Source organism: Hoplias malabaricus, chromosome 5, assembly GCF_029633855.1.
Source record: "Hoplias malabaricus isolate fHopMal1 chromosome 5, fHopMal1.hap1, whole genome shotgun sequence".
Taxonomy (NCBI): domain Eukaryota; kingdom Metazoa; phylum Chordata; class Actinopteri; order Characiformes; family Erythrinidae; genus Hoplias; species Hoplias malabaricus.
In genome coordinates this window covers 4,217,825-4,234,396 of record NC_089804.1, presented here as the reverse complement: position 1 = coordinate 4,234,396, position 16,572 = coordinate 4,217,825, and the positions used below count along the sequence as shown (strand labels likewise).

At 41.0% G+C, this 16,572-nt stretch overlaps 1 protein-coding gene across 1 annotated transcript; it reads right to left on the bottom strand.

Annotated features, from left to right (window-relative positions):
• Nucleotides 1–290: 290 nt before the first annotated feature.
• On the bottom strand, nucleotides 291–15,158 carry LOC136696447 (interferon-induced very large GTPase 1-like). Its single transcript, XM_066670870.1, has 2 exons — nucleotides 15,042–15,158; nucleotides 291–5,372 (listed from the first exon to the last, which is right to left on the bottom strand). The coding sequence occupies exons 1-2, from the start codon at nucleotides 15,156–15,158 to the stop codon at nucleotides 621–623; spliced, it is 4,869 nt and encodes a 1,622-aa protein (XP_066526967.1). The 3' UTR covers nucleotides 291–620.
• Between the last annotated feature and the right edge of the window lie 1,414 nt (nucleotides 15,159–16,572).

The window sequence follows — 16,572 nt, the reverse complement described above, 5'->3', positions numbered from 1 at the left end:
ATAGATGATGTTCTGTTAGTTCTCACAGTGATAAGTCATTTGTATTAATTAGTTTTCATTGAAATTTATTTTATTAAATGTATAACATTAATTTATTAAATTAAATATATTTTTAAGTTTTTGCAATTTCATAATTTTGAGCAAACAATCAGTCTATATTTTCGACAAATCACTGAACAGAATCAAACATTTCAAACGTTTATTTACTGAACAAATATCAGATAAATCTAAAATACATTTAAACCATAATTTATCAAATTAAATGTAAATACTAAACATTTAAAGTCAATAACAGTAACTTGTGTTTGAACTGAGAGACATCCTTCAAAAACCAAACAGATCAAACACACAATAAAAAAAAGGAAATAAAAATGCTGTAACTGATAAATTGGTTCCTGAATATGATCAAATACAGTGTCAACACTTTTACAAGACACAGCTGTGTTCATCAGTTCAGTTCTAACCTGAATCTAGCAAAAGAGAGGGAACTAAACTAAATAACACACCCATTTTCATCCTGTTAATGTCCCTCCAGTCTGAGGTGAGAGAATAAGAATACATTATTACTAACTAGACGCTAATAAACAAAGCATGCAGAATAACTGTTAAATATCTGGGAGTCAATATTCTGATAAATATCTCCCAAGGTAAAGTCTTCTCCAGTGTGAAGTCCTGTGTGAATCATAATTTAAGCTCCTAATAGCTTCTTCCTTTGTAATTCTCCACCAGCTGTAAGGAATCTGCCCTTCTCCCTGAAATGTTCCTCCATAGTATTTCTCCAAGTCTTTCTCAAACCTACACACAACCCATTTCCAGTAGGGCTGTTTAGATTCATCAGGGGTGATGCTCCAACGAGCGTATTCTGGGCCAGCTTCTCTGTAGTTCCTGTAAGGCACACATCTTCCATCTGGTAAGACAATGAAGCAGTCACTGGCTAGTGAACTGGTGCAGAACTCTATAGAGATGTTATCTGTGTTATACCACCCACCCCCATTGACTCCTCGAGGTCTGTGGAAAGGGACACTGTGATCTCCATCATGATTCTCCATTGTATTGGTGCAGATAGCTGCACAGAAGGGGCACTGCACCCAACATCCACACAACTGTTCCATCAGAATGTCTTCTAGGCTTTGCTTAAATAGGTCCATCCAGACTGAATCAAGACAAGAGTCGTTAAAGTCGTTAGTTAGATCATTAACAATAGTTTGAAGACCTTCCATTATCAGTTTACCAAAAAACTCTGCGTCCATGTTTTCTTCTGAATTAGTAGGTATTAGATCCTTCACAGTAAAATGCATCCAATAACCGAGTTCCTCTGCAAAACTCTTCAGCCACTCATTCACATCTCCTTTCCTCTCTTTAGTCTCCTCTGTGGCTTTTTGAATGGCAATAGTCACACTTTTCTCCTTCATTTTCACAGCATTCCTCAGTATCTGCAGTATTCTGGAGTTTTGTCTTTTAAACATTTCCTCTCTAAATTTTTTATCTATAAAATGTAAAAAGTGTTCCTTTGGACGTCTGATGTATGTAATGAACTGTTGAAAGTCTTCAGTTTCTGCCAAATCCTTCAGGATGTGTTTCTCCAGGTTTGACCTGTTCCCATTGAATGCTGGGTAATTTCTCCTCATTTCTCCAGCTGCATCAATGGCAGTTTGAGCAATGGCAGCCTGAGAGATTGATGATCTGAGTTTGTTACACACTGAGTCCGCAAACACACTGGTGGCTGAGACACCTTCATACAGCTTCTTGAAGACAGAGAAATACTCTTGTTTTTTGTTTTCCAGATAAATCACAGGGTCATTAGTCTCTCTGAAGAGTCGGTGAAGCTTAGTGAACTCTCTAACTGCAGTGTCACACACAAACAGAGTCAGATCTACTGTGAATTCATTCTTTAATAGAAATCCCTCCGCTTTAAACTCTGACACTCGCTGTTTTACACAGTCCACAATCTCCTGTGTGTATGTGTCACTGTAGCCTGTTCTGGACACTGGTTTAGACCTGATGATCTCAGTAACATTTCTCACTGTCTGCTGCACTAGATCTCTGACTGAATCATGGTGTTTTGAATTACAAATATAATAATTACAAACACCTTTAACACTTTTCTTCACTGTCACATATTCAGAGAAGTCTTCTTTTCTGCAGATCTCTCTGTAATGACCACTGTCCTTTCTGGAATAAACAACTCCAGGTTCATAAGGTGAATTTAGTAACGTCATCACTTCCTGCTCTATGTTCACATCTTTAACTGGTGGAACACCTGCAGTCAGATCTGAAATCCATTTCTTCCACATTTTATTAAACTCTTGTTCAAGGTCCAGTTTCTCAGTCTTGTTTTTCAGTTCAGTCGCCAGAGCTTTACTCTCGTTAAACAACTCATTCATGTACTGAGCTTTCCTTTCATCTAGCTTTTTACATGCTGCCTTCAGTTTAATAAGTTCATTCATTTCTCTTTCAGTCGTCTGAGTGAGTCTGTCAAGTACATCTTTAATGTTCAGTTCTGTTCTTGTTTTCCACTGAGAAAGGATCACAGCATCTTTATCTTCAGTAAAGAATTTTTCCATCTCTTTCTTCACTGTGCAGTACGTGCTCTCGATTTCTTCATGAATCAGTTCTCGATCGACAGATTTTAGAGCTCCATTTTCAATCCTGTTCTGCAGTTTGTTCTGAATGATGAGCAGCTCTTTCCGAAGGGCCCAGGTCCAGTTCCAGTACTCAGTCTCCAACTTCCTGTATGCAGCAATCTCCAGAGTGTTCTTGAAGCTGAACACAAACTTCTCATTCAGCACTGCATCCCACAGGTCTTTAATGCGGACTTTAAGCTCTGAGAATCGTAGAGGTTTCTTCTGTGCTGCAGCTGTAAGAACGGCCTGTTTCAGACTCTCTATATTTTCACTGTAACGTGGGTTGGGGGGAGCCATGGGGGGGTTTCCTTCCCACAGCTGAGGCATGTAATACACATCTTTCTCAATGTCAAATCTGATGACATCAGTAAAACACTCAGCATTGCACCTTTCTTCTTTTGCTGCTAACTCAGTCATTTTGTCCAACAATTCCTGCAGTTTCCTTCTTCCTTCCACATTCTTCTCTGTAGCAGAGATATCTGTAACATTCTGATGAACAAACTTACAGCTGGGAGTCAGATTAACTTTCTTCATTCTGAGAAAAGCCTGAACTACAACTTGAATGATGTCCTTGATTTCTGCAAGACTTTCCCCAAAAATGTTTATCAGAGTCAGATCTGCAAGCCCAGTGACGAATGTGGCCAGTTCATTGTCATGAGAGCGATCAGAGTGTTTACTCACCAGCTCTAAAGAATGAAGACCTTCAGTGTCCAGAAGAATGATGTAGTCAAACTTCAGCTCTTTTTTAACCTCTTCTTTGACTCTGACCAGCTGCATAAACGCTCCTTTAGTGCACCGTCCAGCACTCACAGCAAACTGCACCCCAAACATGGTGTTCAGCATTGTAGACTTTCCTGAGCTCTGCAGACCCAGAACAGACAGCACAAAGACTCTCTGGTCTCCCAGTTTCTCAGTGACCTTGTCCAGAACAGACTCTATCCAGGTCAGAGGAACATGAGCAGCATCTCCATCCATCAGCTCCAGTGGATGTCCAGAGATCAGGAGATCTGCAGCCAGAGCAGGGAGAGCCCGGATCTCTGCCGTCATTTCTGTAGGACATTCAGCCCAGGCCTCGTAGATCTGGCCCATTTCTCTGACTATGTGCTCCAGGCCAAGTGTCAGTGCATCCACATTCTCTGATAATCTCACAAGATCTTTCATCTTCTCTTTCAGCCGACTTTCATCTCTTTCAGGTTTTTGTTTTATAGAATGCACATCTGAAAACAGACTGGAATATTCCTGAGTGACTTCTGAAAGTTTCTCTGAAAAGATTGTGTCAAGGTTGACACCAAGCCATTTCACAAAGTACACTTTCACCATAGATTCAGAGTTTAAATTATTATACACAGCTTTTATAAAGTCATTAAATGAAGAGTTCCTTTGTTGTTTCCGTATTTCCCTCATTTCCTCCTTTGTTCTGCTTTTGTTCTGTTCAACATTTTCATAAAAGTGATAAAGCTGTTTATATTTCCTCGTCCAGTCGTGCCACAGTGTCCCCTGACAGGGCAGGAACTTGGTTTTCATTTGACACAGGTCTTCTCCCTTCAGCAGGTTCATGACCTCCAGAGCTCCAGTTTTTCCTTTCTGACAGTCCTCTCTGTCTTCATCGACTCTGAACCCACATTGTTTTGCTGCATCTGAGCTTTCCTCAAGACTGAAAGTGTGATCTAAACTACTTTTCTGCAAACACACTTCAATCACATGTCTTAGGTTTTGTTGTAGTTCTGCCTGTCTTGCGTCTCTGACTCCTATTTTTATGTTGTTTCCACTTCCCATTTTAACACCATTCTGCAGATCACTGACAACACAGATCAAGGGCTTTGGAGATTTTTGGAGCTCCAGTAACAGCTCTTTGTTTTTCTCACTGAGATTCATGTTCTGCATCAGGACAACATTGACTGCAGATTGTTGAGTCAAAAACTCAGTTTGCTCCCTGTGCTCTACAGCATCACCGTGGAGGTTGCAGAAGGCGGTAATGTCACTGAAAAGATCATAATTTTTTCCTGAAGGACAGTACCAGGCAATCTCCACCAGACCCTCCTTAAAGAGGGAGGTTTTGCTGCTGCCGGGACTGTCTCTGTGGAAGAAGGTGTCGTGGCTTGGGTTAATCACAGAGTTCAGCAGCTGGGATTTAGAAGTTGATACAGAGCCCACTCTGCAGAAGAACACCATTGGAGCTCTGACCTGACAGACTGGCACAGTCCTGCTGGGACCATCAGCTGTCCTCCAAGCCTTTCTCACCTGTCTGAACGTCCAGAGAGGGAGCTCAGTTTCTGCAGATGTAGGGTTAGGTACCAGCAGTGGGAGAGCGTACTGACAGGAGGAGAGTTTAGTAACTATGTACTGCTTTAGGAAACTGTCCGCACAGTGGAACACTGCCATCTGGACGTCCATTGGGTGAATGTGTGTATTTTCATCATTATTAATATCACTACAGTCATTTTCATCACTCAAAAATTCATCATTTTTACCAGGTGTTGTATTTTCTTCACTGATGGCTACTTCTTTATGTACGGACACAAATCTCGCTCTGTAATCCAGTGTCAGCAATTTATGAAGGTACAAAAAGGCCAGGTTTTCCTCTTTCAGAGACTCTTTTTCTGACCCATTTCTCGGAATTGAAGTCATACTGATACATAATATTTCCTCTGCTGTCAGTTTATGGGGATAGAAGTTGTTCAGATTAAGTCGACAGATGAGGTCTTGAATACTGATAGTTGAACCTTCTGCCTTCTTATTTTTACCATCCTGATAAAGAAATATAAAAACCTTTTTGAAACATTAAATAAAAAATTGTTTTAACATTTAATTGTTATTAAACTTATATTTCACCTTTTCAGATTCATGAAATCTCCAGATAAATATGCATTTCTGGTTTATTGCAGTGAACAAAAATCAGACATAACAGGTACATTCCTTCACATGTTGCTTCACAGATACAAGTTCACTGCTTCAATATGCTTCAAAATCACATTACTATAAATGTACACAGAGGCTTCCTGCCAAACGCTACACAAACTGAACTGACTACAGCATATAAATGTTTAAATTAAAAAAAAGTTTAAATAAACTTAAATATCCTTAATTAAATACAAACTTCTCAGTCTCAAATTTCAAATATCAGACTCAGTTTTGTCAGTTTTGACAAATTGACCCAGGTGTCCTAGGAAAATGTGAACACTGCTAAAAAAAAGTGCAAACTCAGCAATTTGCAGTGTGTTACGTCCATCAACAACTCTTAAAATATGCTACGTTTATTAACCTATCATTGCGATTCATGTCCTATATTTTCTTTCACAAATTTCCCTCAGCACAGAACTTTCTGAGATGGCTTTGTGATTGGAAGTTGTGGTGAGACTCTGATTGGTGGTTGTGAATTCAGATACATATCCTTAAATCTTGTTATAAGCTCCATACATTAAACAGTATTCTGTAAAATTTCTATTATCTCAGTGCTGGCAACACACTATGATATAATTCTCATAACAGCATGTTTTACCTTTATGAATATATTCTACTTTAAGAACATGAATAAACTGCACTGATTATAACAGTCTGATGTAGATTTGGTAGAGAACTTATAATTCACTGGCTGTAGTTTATATCAGTATAAACCCCACAGTAAGTGTCGAGATTATGTACTATATCATGTAAAATGTATGTATTTTATCTTTGCCTGTTCTTAAACATGAATCCCAGCTAGTCCCACCAATGTCACCTGATTTTGGTACTTGACTGAATATATGTCAGCTCCACTGTGCACACTGTAGTTCTATAAGTGTAGAGCATTTGTTGTTCTGCATATTTTTTGCCCCATTTGTCCCTGTTTTTCAATGGTAAGGACCTCCACTTAGCATGTACAATTTGGGTGGTGGATTCTCAGTGCTGCAGTGACACTGATGTGTGGTGGTGTGTTAGTGTGTGTTTCGCTGATGTGAGTGGACCAACAATGTCCTGTGGGCTGTGTCCTCTGCTGAAGGACAAAAGGATGACCAACGCAAACTGTGCACCACAAATGAGCTACTCTCTCTGATTTACATGTACAAGGGGAACAGAATGGATGTTTTTGGTTGGTCGGGATTGGTGAACCTGTGTGTAACTCAGTTCCTAAACATTTAGCAGATGTTGTTAAAAGAAGAGGTGATGTAACACACTGGTATATATGCCCCTGTCCCAAATGTTTTTGAAATGTTGTTGCCATGAAAATAAAATTGGGAAAATATGTAGAAAAAAATAAATGTTCTGAGCTTTAACATTCATAGTGGTGTATCTGTACTATCAGCACAGGGTTTAAATGATATGCACATCATAGCATTTTGTTTTTATTTGAATTTTGCACAGTACTTCCAGCTGTTTTGCTCACGTTACCGTGATGTGTGTAAATGTATGTTTTAAATTGTGCCATATATAGGTTGCCAATTAATCATCTAGGAGTTTATATAATGAGTAATAATGTTGCCTCTGTCTTACATATCTACTGAGGTTGGGACTGATAGATGGCTGTCGAATTTGCCAAACACTATATGGAGAAATTATTTCTGATATGGAAAATTATGTATGGAATTTGTACGGAGAAATAACCTTAGATCTGGATAGTCTCAAATCTGGATGGAATTTGGACAGAAGAATAATCTTAGATTGTGTAAGGAACAAAGGACTCAGATCTGTAAATGTCTCATACAGTAGTATGGTCTCATATCTGGAGAGATAAACAGAACTATGTCCTCAGAACTGGAGAGAATCTGTACATTATAACAGTCTCACATCTGGAGAGATACTGTACACTACAGTGGTCTCAGATTAGTAGAGATTCTGTACAAAAGAATGGTTTCAGATTTGGAGAGAATCTGTACAGTACAACAATCTCAGATCTCAGGAGATTCTGCACAGAAAAATCGTCTCTGATCTAAAGACATTCCGTAGAGAAGACCGGTCTAAGATCAGGAGAGATGTCATAGAGAAGACCTGTCTAAGATCAGGAGAGGTATCATAGAGAAGACCGGTCTAAGATCAGGAGAGGTGTCATAGAGAAGACCGGGCTAAGATCAGGAGAGGTGTCATAGAGAAGACCGGGCTAAGATCAGGAGAGATTTCATAGAGAAGACCGGGCTAAGATCAGGAGAGATTTCAAAGAGAAGGCCGGGCTAAGATCAGGAGAGGTGTCATAGAGAAGACCGGGCTAAGATCAGGAGAGATTTCAAAGAGAAGACCAGTCTAAAATGAGGAGAGATTCTGAACATTACAACAGTCTAAGATATGGAGAGATTCTGTGTAGAGAAGATGGTCTAACCTCTCCTGTAGCATCTGTACTTCTGTTTCCTGAATCATTAGCTGCTGCAAAAGAAAAACAATACAAATAGCAGTTTTGTTTTGTTATTTAATCAAAATGTATAATAATGCACCAAGGTCAGGCAACACATCACTATAAAATAAGCAAACTTGTAAATAAATTATAGTAATTACTTATTTTTGCCATAATTACAATTTAACGTTTGGTGTCCAAAACATCTTTCTTTAATATTTCCTTAGAACTAGAAGACTCCACCAATTTACACTATGATGCATATTTGAATTATCATATAACTGCCTCAAACCCTATTCAAGAATATTTTATTGACAATCCTAGGGCTGCACATCATTGGAAATACATAGAGAGTGCAAATATATATTTAAACTAAATACGTGTTGTGATATGCAAAAATACAAAATCTTTCATTTAATGACTTCTAGATTTAGGGTGATTTGTAGTGAGTGTATCTACATAGAATTTAAATGAAGTTTAATCAGAGAGACTTGTATCAAAAAGCAAATCACGTCTTAGCATTACATTTGATTTAATTAGACTTAAGGTACATGTTCACATTACAGTGATGATGCTGAAATGATACTTTTAAAAAACACCTTTTCTTTGTGAGGTTTCTAAGTCGTTCATCTAAGTTTTTCATCCTTTCACCTCGACTGATCCAACAGACTGTACTTACTGTTCCTAGACATGTTCTTCTGTAGGAGCTGATTTATCAGATCATTCACCGCTGTGTTTCTCTGTCTGTGCTCTGTGGGAAATGAGCTGAACCCAAACCTTGCTCAATTTTCTATTTATGTGTGTTGTGGGGAGGCGGTGTAGTCACAAGCCAAACCCGACATTTGCATCTATTCAGTCAATGAAGGGACGGGTTTTCGAACAAGGCAAAGCGAGCGGCAAATTGTTTTAGACTTCTCCAACATTATGCAAATGAGAAGCGAGTTTCACTGGGCTGTGGCCAATCAGTGCCGCGTGCAACAGGCTGCGTCACGACACAAGCCCCAAGCTCAAACTCAGTGTGAGAAAATGCCGGAGACCGATGTTTCATCCTCCTCTGTCCTTTACAGGCCTCTGTGCGATTACAGACATGTATTAAAACCAAACAAAGCATGGAGGAAGGGGTCTGGACTTGTCTGTACTACTCCCGGGGCTATCAGAACCTGTTTAATGAAGTGGGAAGTGTTGACATTGGTTTAATCCTTTAATCTTTTTGATTGATCCCTTTTTAAAACACTTAACTTGATTTATTTAATAAGTAAATATTATCCTCAATTCTCTGGACTTGTCTGTACTACTACTGTTTTAAAGTGACACGCCCCAAAGCGGCCAGCAGATGAAGTTTCGCTGTGGGTCACGCGCGCGGACACGACGTTGGCCAAAGCCGGAACCGGAGCTCGAGGCACATGAGCGCGTAAAGCCCCGCCCACTCCGCCTCATCTTCGACAAAGTGAAAGCATGTGTTTGTGTGTAAACCGAAAACCCACCTGCTGTAAATGAACACATTTGCACATGGTGTTTTTCTCAGTATTTAGTGATGTAGAGTCTCCACTTACCAGAATTATACATATTTTATTAATATTTTATTTATTATATATTTGTAAATTGCCAGACTGTAAATATTTCACAGTTAAACTTCTGGGATGCTTGGGGCCTTCAAGACTGTTTGTGTTTACAGTTCAGTTATTTTTCAGAAACAAGGTTCATTTTAATATTCCATAAAGAACACTAATTATTAGAAAATTATTTTTTCTTTTATAAAGTACTAATACAAGATTTTGACTGGAAATATCATTGATAATTTTTTTCTTTCCAGTTTATTTATTAAAGTGAGTCCCTCTAATGTCTGAGTAATGACTGATCTTGAAATAAAAATCAATTTTTGTAATGTATTGCTTAAAGTAGATGTTTCTCTGAAACAGCTGGTAGAATTTCTGTTGTGGCCCTGATTGGGGCTGGAGCACCTAGAGCCACAAGGGTGAGGCAGAAGATTGCTCCGCCCTGATCAGGGTGAAAGGTTGGTTTTACCGTCAAAGAACAGGGAAACACAGGCCGCCATACTCTGCACCAAATTGGAGGATCATCTTGGAGGATGTTCTTTCTCTAAGGTCTCCTTGGATTGACCCCTTTTTAAAACACTTAACTTGGTTTATTTAATAAGTGAATGTTATCCTCAATTCCACGTGTTATTGTTTCACATTTTTGAGGTTACACTATAACGGATGATTTGTTTGAGACAGAAAGCTGATCTCTCTCAGCTGGTATTTCTGTCTGTGTCTAAAGAAATGCATATTTGGTCAGTAATGCAGAGTGCACCAGAAAAGCTCTGTAACGGTGGCAAATAATGCTCTTCTTTTTAAATTTATTTCAGTGTTTTACAGCAGCATTTTCAAACTCAGTGGTAGAATGTAGTCGCTAAACTATAAATTGATAATGTGATTGTAATAAGCAATTATTATTGTGTGTGTGTGTGTGTTAGCGTGTGTGTGGTGTGTGCTTGTGTGTGCATGTGTGAGTGTGTGTGTGTCTGTGTGTGTGCATGTGTGTTAGTGTGTATGTGCTTGTGTGTGTGTGTTTGTGTGTGCGTGTGCATATGTGTGTGTGAGTCTGTACATATGTGTGTGTGTGTGTGTTAGCGTGTGTGTATGTGTGTGTGCATGTGTGAGTGTGTGTGTGTATATATGTTTGTATATATGTGTGTGTGTGTGTGTGTGTGTGTGTGCATGTGTGTGTGTGAGAGAATGGGACAGGGATTGAGGTGGAATTGACCGTTTATTTGACACCAGAGGGCATCTGTGTGTATGTTTGTGTGTGTGCATGTCCGTGTGTGTGTGTGAGTGTGTGTCTGTGTGTGGTGTGTGTGTGTGTGTGTGCATGTGTGCGTGTGCAGGTCTGTATGTGTGTTAGCGTGTGTGTATGTGTGTGCATGTGTCTGTGTGTGTGTGTGTAAGTGTGTGTGTTTGTGTGTGCGTGTGCATATGTGTTAGCCTGTGTGTATGTGTGTGTGCTTTTGTGTGCATGTGTGTGTGCGTGTGTATGTGTGTTAGCGTGTGTGTATGTGTGTGTGCATGTGTGAGTGTGTGTTTGTGTGCCTGTGTGTGTTGTGCGTGTGAGTGTGTGTCTGTGTGTGTGCTGTGTGTGCGTTTGTGTGCATGTGTGTTTGTGAGTGTGTATGTGTGCTTGTGTGTGCATGTTCATGTGTGTATGTGTGTTAGCCTGTGTGTATTTGTGTGTGCATGTGTGTGTGCGTATGAGTGCGTGTGTGTGCATGTGTGTATGTGTGTATGTGTGCATGTGTGGTGTTTGTGCGTGTGTGTTTGTGAGGGTGTGTGTGGTGCGTGTGTGTTTGTGAGTGTGTGTGTGTGCGTATGGTGCATGTGTGGTGTGTGTGTGTGCGCGTGTGTGTGCATGTGAATGTGTGTACATGGTGTGTGCGTGTGAATGTGTGTATGTGCATGTGTGGAGTTTGTGTATGCGTGTGTTTGTGTGTGTGTGTGCGTGCATTTGTGTGCGTGTGTGTTTGTGAGTGTGTGTTTGTGAGTGTGTGTTTGTGTTTGTGTGCGTGTATGGTGTGTGTATCTGGTGTATGAGTGTGCGCATCAGTGCGTGTGGTGTTTGTGTATGCGTGGGTTTGTGTGTGGTGTTTGTGTATGCGTGGGTTTGTGTGTGCGTGTGTATGTGTGCATGTGTGTTTGGGAGTGTGTGGTTTGTGTTTGTGTGCGTGTATGGTGTGTGTGTGTGGTGTATGAATGTGCGCATGAGTGTGTGTGTGGTGTGTGCGTGTGCGTGTGTATGTGTGTTAGCGTGTGTGTGCATGTGCGAGTGTGTGTTTGTGTGCCTGTGTGTGTTGTGCGTGTGAGTGTGTGTCTACGTGTGTGCTGTGCGTGTGTTTGTGAGTGTGTAAGTGTGTTTGTGTGTACATGTTCATGTGTGTGTTGTGCGTGTGAGTGTGTGTGCTGTGCGTGCGTTTGTGTGCATGTGTGTTTGTGTGTGTATGTGTGTTAGCCTGTGTGTATTTGTGTGTGCATGTGTGTGTGTGTGTGTGTGTGCATGTGTGTATGTGTGCATGTGTGGTGTTTGTGCGTGTGTGTTTGTGAGGGTGTGTGTGGTGCGTGTGTGTTTGTGAGTGTGTGTGTGTGCGTGTGGTGCATGTGTGTGTGTGTTTGTGTGCGTGTGTGGTGTGTGTGTGTGCGTGTGTGTGCATGTGAGTGTGCATGTGTGTACGTGTTCGTGTGCGTATGAGAGCGTGTGTGGGGTGTGTGTGCGTGTGTGTGCATGTGTGTGCATGTGAATCTGTGTACATGGTGTGTGCGTGTGAATGTGTGGTTTGTGTGTTTATGTGCGTGTGTGGTGTTTGTGTATGCATGTGTTTGTGTGTGCGTGCGTTTGTGAGTTTGTGTGCGTGGGTGTGGTTTGTTTGTGTTTGTGCATGTGTGGTGTTTGTGTATGCGTGTGTTTGTGTGTGGTGTGCGTGCATTCCTGTGTGTGTGCATGTGTGTTTGGGAGTGTGTGGTGTGTGTTTGTGTTTGTGTATGGTGTGTGTATGTGGTGTATGAGTGTGCGCATGAGTGCGTGTGTGGGTGTGGTTTGTGTGTGTGTGCGTGTGGTGTTTGTGTATGCGAGGGTTTGAGTGTGGTGTTTGTGTATGCGTGGGTTTGTGTGTGGTGTTTGTGTATGCGTGGGTTTGTGTGTGCGTGTGTGTGTGTGCATGTGTGGGTGTGGTTTGTTTGTGTGTGCATGTGTGGTGTTTGTGTATGCGTGTGTTTGTGTGTGGTGTGCGTGCGTTTGTGTGTGTGTGCATGTGTGTTTGGGAGTGTGTGGTGTGTGTTTGTGTTTGTGTTCGTGTATGGTGTGTGTGTGTGGTATATGAGTGTGCGCATGAGTGCGTGTGTGGTGTGTGTGTGGTTTATGTGTGTGTGCGTGTGGTGTTTGTGCATGTGTGGGTTTGTGTGTGGTGTTTGTGTATGCGTGGGTTTGTGTGTGCGTGTGTGTTTGTGAGTGTGTGGTGTATGTGGTGTCTGTGTGCGTGTGTGCATGTGAGTGTGTGTGATTGTGTGGTGTGTGTGTATATGTGTGTTAGCCTGTGTGTGTGTCTCTGTGTGTGTGTGTTTGTGATTGTGTGGTGTGTGTGTTTGTGTGTTGTGTGTGTGCATGTGAGTGTGTGTGTTTGTGTGTGTGTGTGTATGTGTGTTAGCCTGTGTGTATGTGTGTGTGTACGTGTGTGTTTGTGTGTGCATGTGTATGTGTGCGTGCGTTTGTGTGTGTGTGCATGTGTGTTTGGGAGTGTGTGGTGTGTGTTTGTGTTTGTGTATGGTGTGTGTATGTGGTGTATGAGTGTGCGCATGAGTGCGTGTGTGGGTGTGGTTTGTGTGTGTGTGCGTGTGGTGTTTGTGTATGCGAGGGTTTGAGTGTGGTGTTTGTGTATGCGTGGGTTTGTGTGTGGTGTTTGTGTATGCGTGGGTTTGTGTGTGCGTGTGTGTGTGCATGTGTGGGTGTGGTTTGTTTGTGTGTGCATGTGTGGTGTTTGTGTATGCGTGTGTTTGTGTGTGGTGTGCGTGCGTTTGTGTGTGTGTGCATGTGTGTTTGGGAGTGTGTGGTGTGTGTTTGTGTTTGTGTTCGTGTATGGTGTGTGTGTGTGGTATATGAGTGTGCGCATGAGTGCGTGTCTGGTGTGTGTGTGGTTTATGTGTGTGTGCGTGTGGTGTTTGTGCATGTGTGGGTTTGTGTGTGGTGTTTGTGTATGCGTGGGTTTGTGTGTGCGTGTGTGAGTGTGCGTGTGTGTTTGTGAGTGTGTGGTGTATGTGGTGTCTGTGTGCGTGTGTGCATGTGAGTGTGTGTGATTGTGTGGTGTGTGTGTATATGTGTGTTAGCCTGTGTGTATGTGTGTGCGTGTGTGTGTGGGTTTGTGTGAGCGTGTGTATGTGTGCATGTGTATGTGTGTGTGTCTCTGTGTGTGTGTGTTTGTGAGTGTGTGGTGTGTGTGTTTGTGTGGTGTGTGTGTGCATGTGAGTGTGTGTGTTTGTGTGTGTGTGTGTATGTGTGTTAGCCTGTGTGTATGTGTGTGTGTACTTGTGTGTTTGTGTGTGTGTGTGTATGTGTGCATGTGTATGTGTGCGTGTGTGTGTGTGTTTGTGAGTGTGTGGTGTGTGTATGTTTGTGTGGTGCGTGTGTGTGCATGTGAGTGTGTGTGTTTGTGCGCGTGTGTGTATGTATGGTTGTGTGTGTGAATGTGTGTGTGTGCATGTGTGTATGCGTGTGTGTGTGTTGGTGCGTGTGTGTGCATGTGAGTCTGCTTGTGTGTGCGTGTTCGTGTGTGTGTGTGGTGTGTGTGCTTATGAGTGCGTGTGGTGTGTGTGCGTATGAGTGTGTGTGTGGTTTGTGTATGCGTGTGTTTGTGTATGTGGGGTTCAGGTACCTGTCACATTGTTTTTCAAAACTCTTTTACCCAGCCACGTATTTGTACGTCCACTTCCTCATTACAATCTAAGGTTAGGACGTATGTAAAGGTTTGTATTAGAACTAGAATAACTGAAATTCTTTAATGTTGAGGTTGGAGTTCACTCACTATAACTTTAGCCATTTAACCACCACATTTAATAAATTAATAGCCAAATATTTGTACGTTCACTTCCTCATTAAATTCTAAGGTTAAGACGTATGTAAAGGTTTGTATTAGAACTACAATAACTGAAATTCTTTAATGTTGAGGACATGACACACAACACCCCCTCCCCTTTGTTATAGATATGGAGGTATTGAGGAAACAAGCTCTCTCACTCACTCTCTCCTTGTCTCCTTCTCTCTCTGTGTATATACAGGTGCACATCCCTAAATTACAATATCATAAAAAGTTAATTTATTTCAGTCATTTAATTTAAAAAAGTGAAACTCATATATTATATAGATTCATTACAAACAGAGTGATCTTTTTCAAGTGTTTATTTCTTTGAATGTTGATGATTAAAGCTTGCAGTCAATGAAGGCCCAAAAGTCATTATCTCAGAAAATTAGAATATTATAAATGACCAGTTTAAAAACTGATTTTTAATACAGAAATGTCGGCCTAATGTAAAGATATGCCCTCAGTACTTAGTTGGGGCTCTTTTCAAATGAATTACTGTCTGTGGCACTGCTGAGGTGTTGTGGGAGCCCAGGTTGCTTTGACAGCGGCCTTCAGATCGTCTGCATTGTTGGGTCTGGTGTTTCTCATCTTCCTCTTCACAGATTCTCTTCATAGATTCTCTATGGGGTTTAGGTCAGGCGAGTTTGCTGGTCAGTCCAGCACAGTGATACTGTGATTATTAAACCAGGTATTGGTCATTTTAGCAGTTTAGCCAAGTTCTGCTGGAAAATTAAATCCACATCTCCATAAAGTGTGTCAGCAGAGGGAAGCATGAAGTGCTCTAACATTCCCTGGTAGACGGCTGTGCTGACTTTGGACTTGATTTAACACAGTGGATCAACACCAGCAGATGTGACGGCCCCCAAACCATCACTGATTGTAGAAACTTCACACTAGACTCAATCAGCTTGGATTGTGAGCCTCTCCACTCTTCCTCCAGACTCTGGGACCTTGATTTCCAAATGAAATGCAACATTTATTTTCATCTGAAAACAAGACTTTGGACACTGAGCAACAGTCCAGTCCTTTTTCTCTTGGGCCCAGGTCAGACACTCCTGGCGTTGTCTCTTGGTCATCAGTGGCTTGACACAAGGAATGCGACAGCTGTGGCCTATGTCCTGGACTCGTCTGTGTGTGGTGGCTCTTGAAGCACTGACTCCAGCAGCAGTTCACTCCTTGTGAATCTCCCTGAAATCTGTGAATGGCCTTTTCCTGACAATCCTTTCAAAGCTGTGGTTTTCCCTGTTGCTTGTGCACCTTTTTCTACCACACATTTTCCTTCCACTCAACTTTCCATTAATGTGCTTGGATACCCCATGATTGTGGAGCCTACTGAACCAGACTAAGGGATCATTTTAAAGGCTTAGAAAGCCTTTGCAGGTGTTTTGTGTTGATTATTCTGATTTTCAGAGATAAACTTTTGGGTTTTCATTGGATGTAAGCTATAATTATCAACATTAAAATAAATAAATGCTTGAAATAGATCACTGCTTGTAATGAATCTATATAAGTTTCACTTTTATTATTTGGATGCATTATAAAAGATTATATATTAATACAAATAATGACCAAAGTAAAACCAAGCAATGTTTTCCATAATTCTTAACCGAATGGCACATACATAATATCTAGACAGGTGTCATGTAGAGATGTTGGTGATGATTAAAATGTCATTTTAATCACAATATTACAATTCTAATGTTTACTTGTCCAACTGTAATTATTTTTACATTTATACATTTCTACCATGTGAAACTTGAGAGTCCTTTTATAAATAAAGGTGAATTAGGGAGCTGATTGTATAATGCTCCTTACTTTTTATTCTGGAATGGCACTTTAGACTTTTCTGGTTCTGGTTGTAGGAATGCTGTCACTTTGTTTCGGCTTCTTTTCATCTCTCATATTTGTTGTTTCCTCACGTCGCCTGTTCTTATTTTTTTCTTATCTTCTGGCCTATCATACTGGTTGGAGTCCACTCACTATAACATTATCCATTTAACCACGACGTTTAATAAATTAATTCCCAA

Excerpts from the sequence above, each read along its gene's own strand:
- LOC136696447 (XM_066670870.1), bottom strand. The coding sequence starts at position 15,158 with ATGAAGAGAATCTGTGAAGAGGAAGATGAGAAACACCAGACCCAACAA. Across the intron at positions 5,373-15,041 it reads CCTCAGCAGTGCCACAGACA|GATGGTAAAAATAAGAAGGC; the intron begins GTAATTCATTTG and ends TTTCTTTATCAG.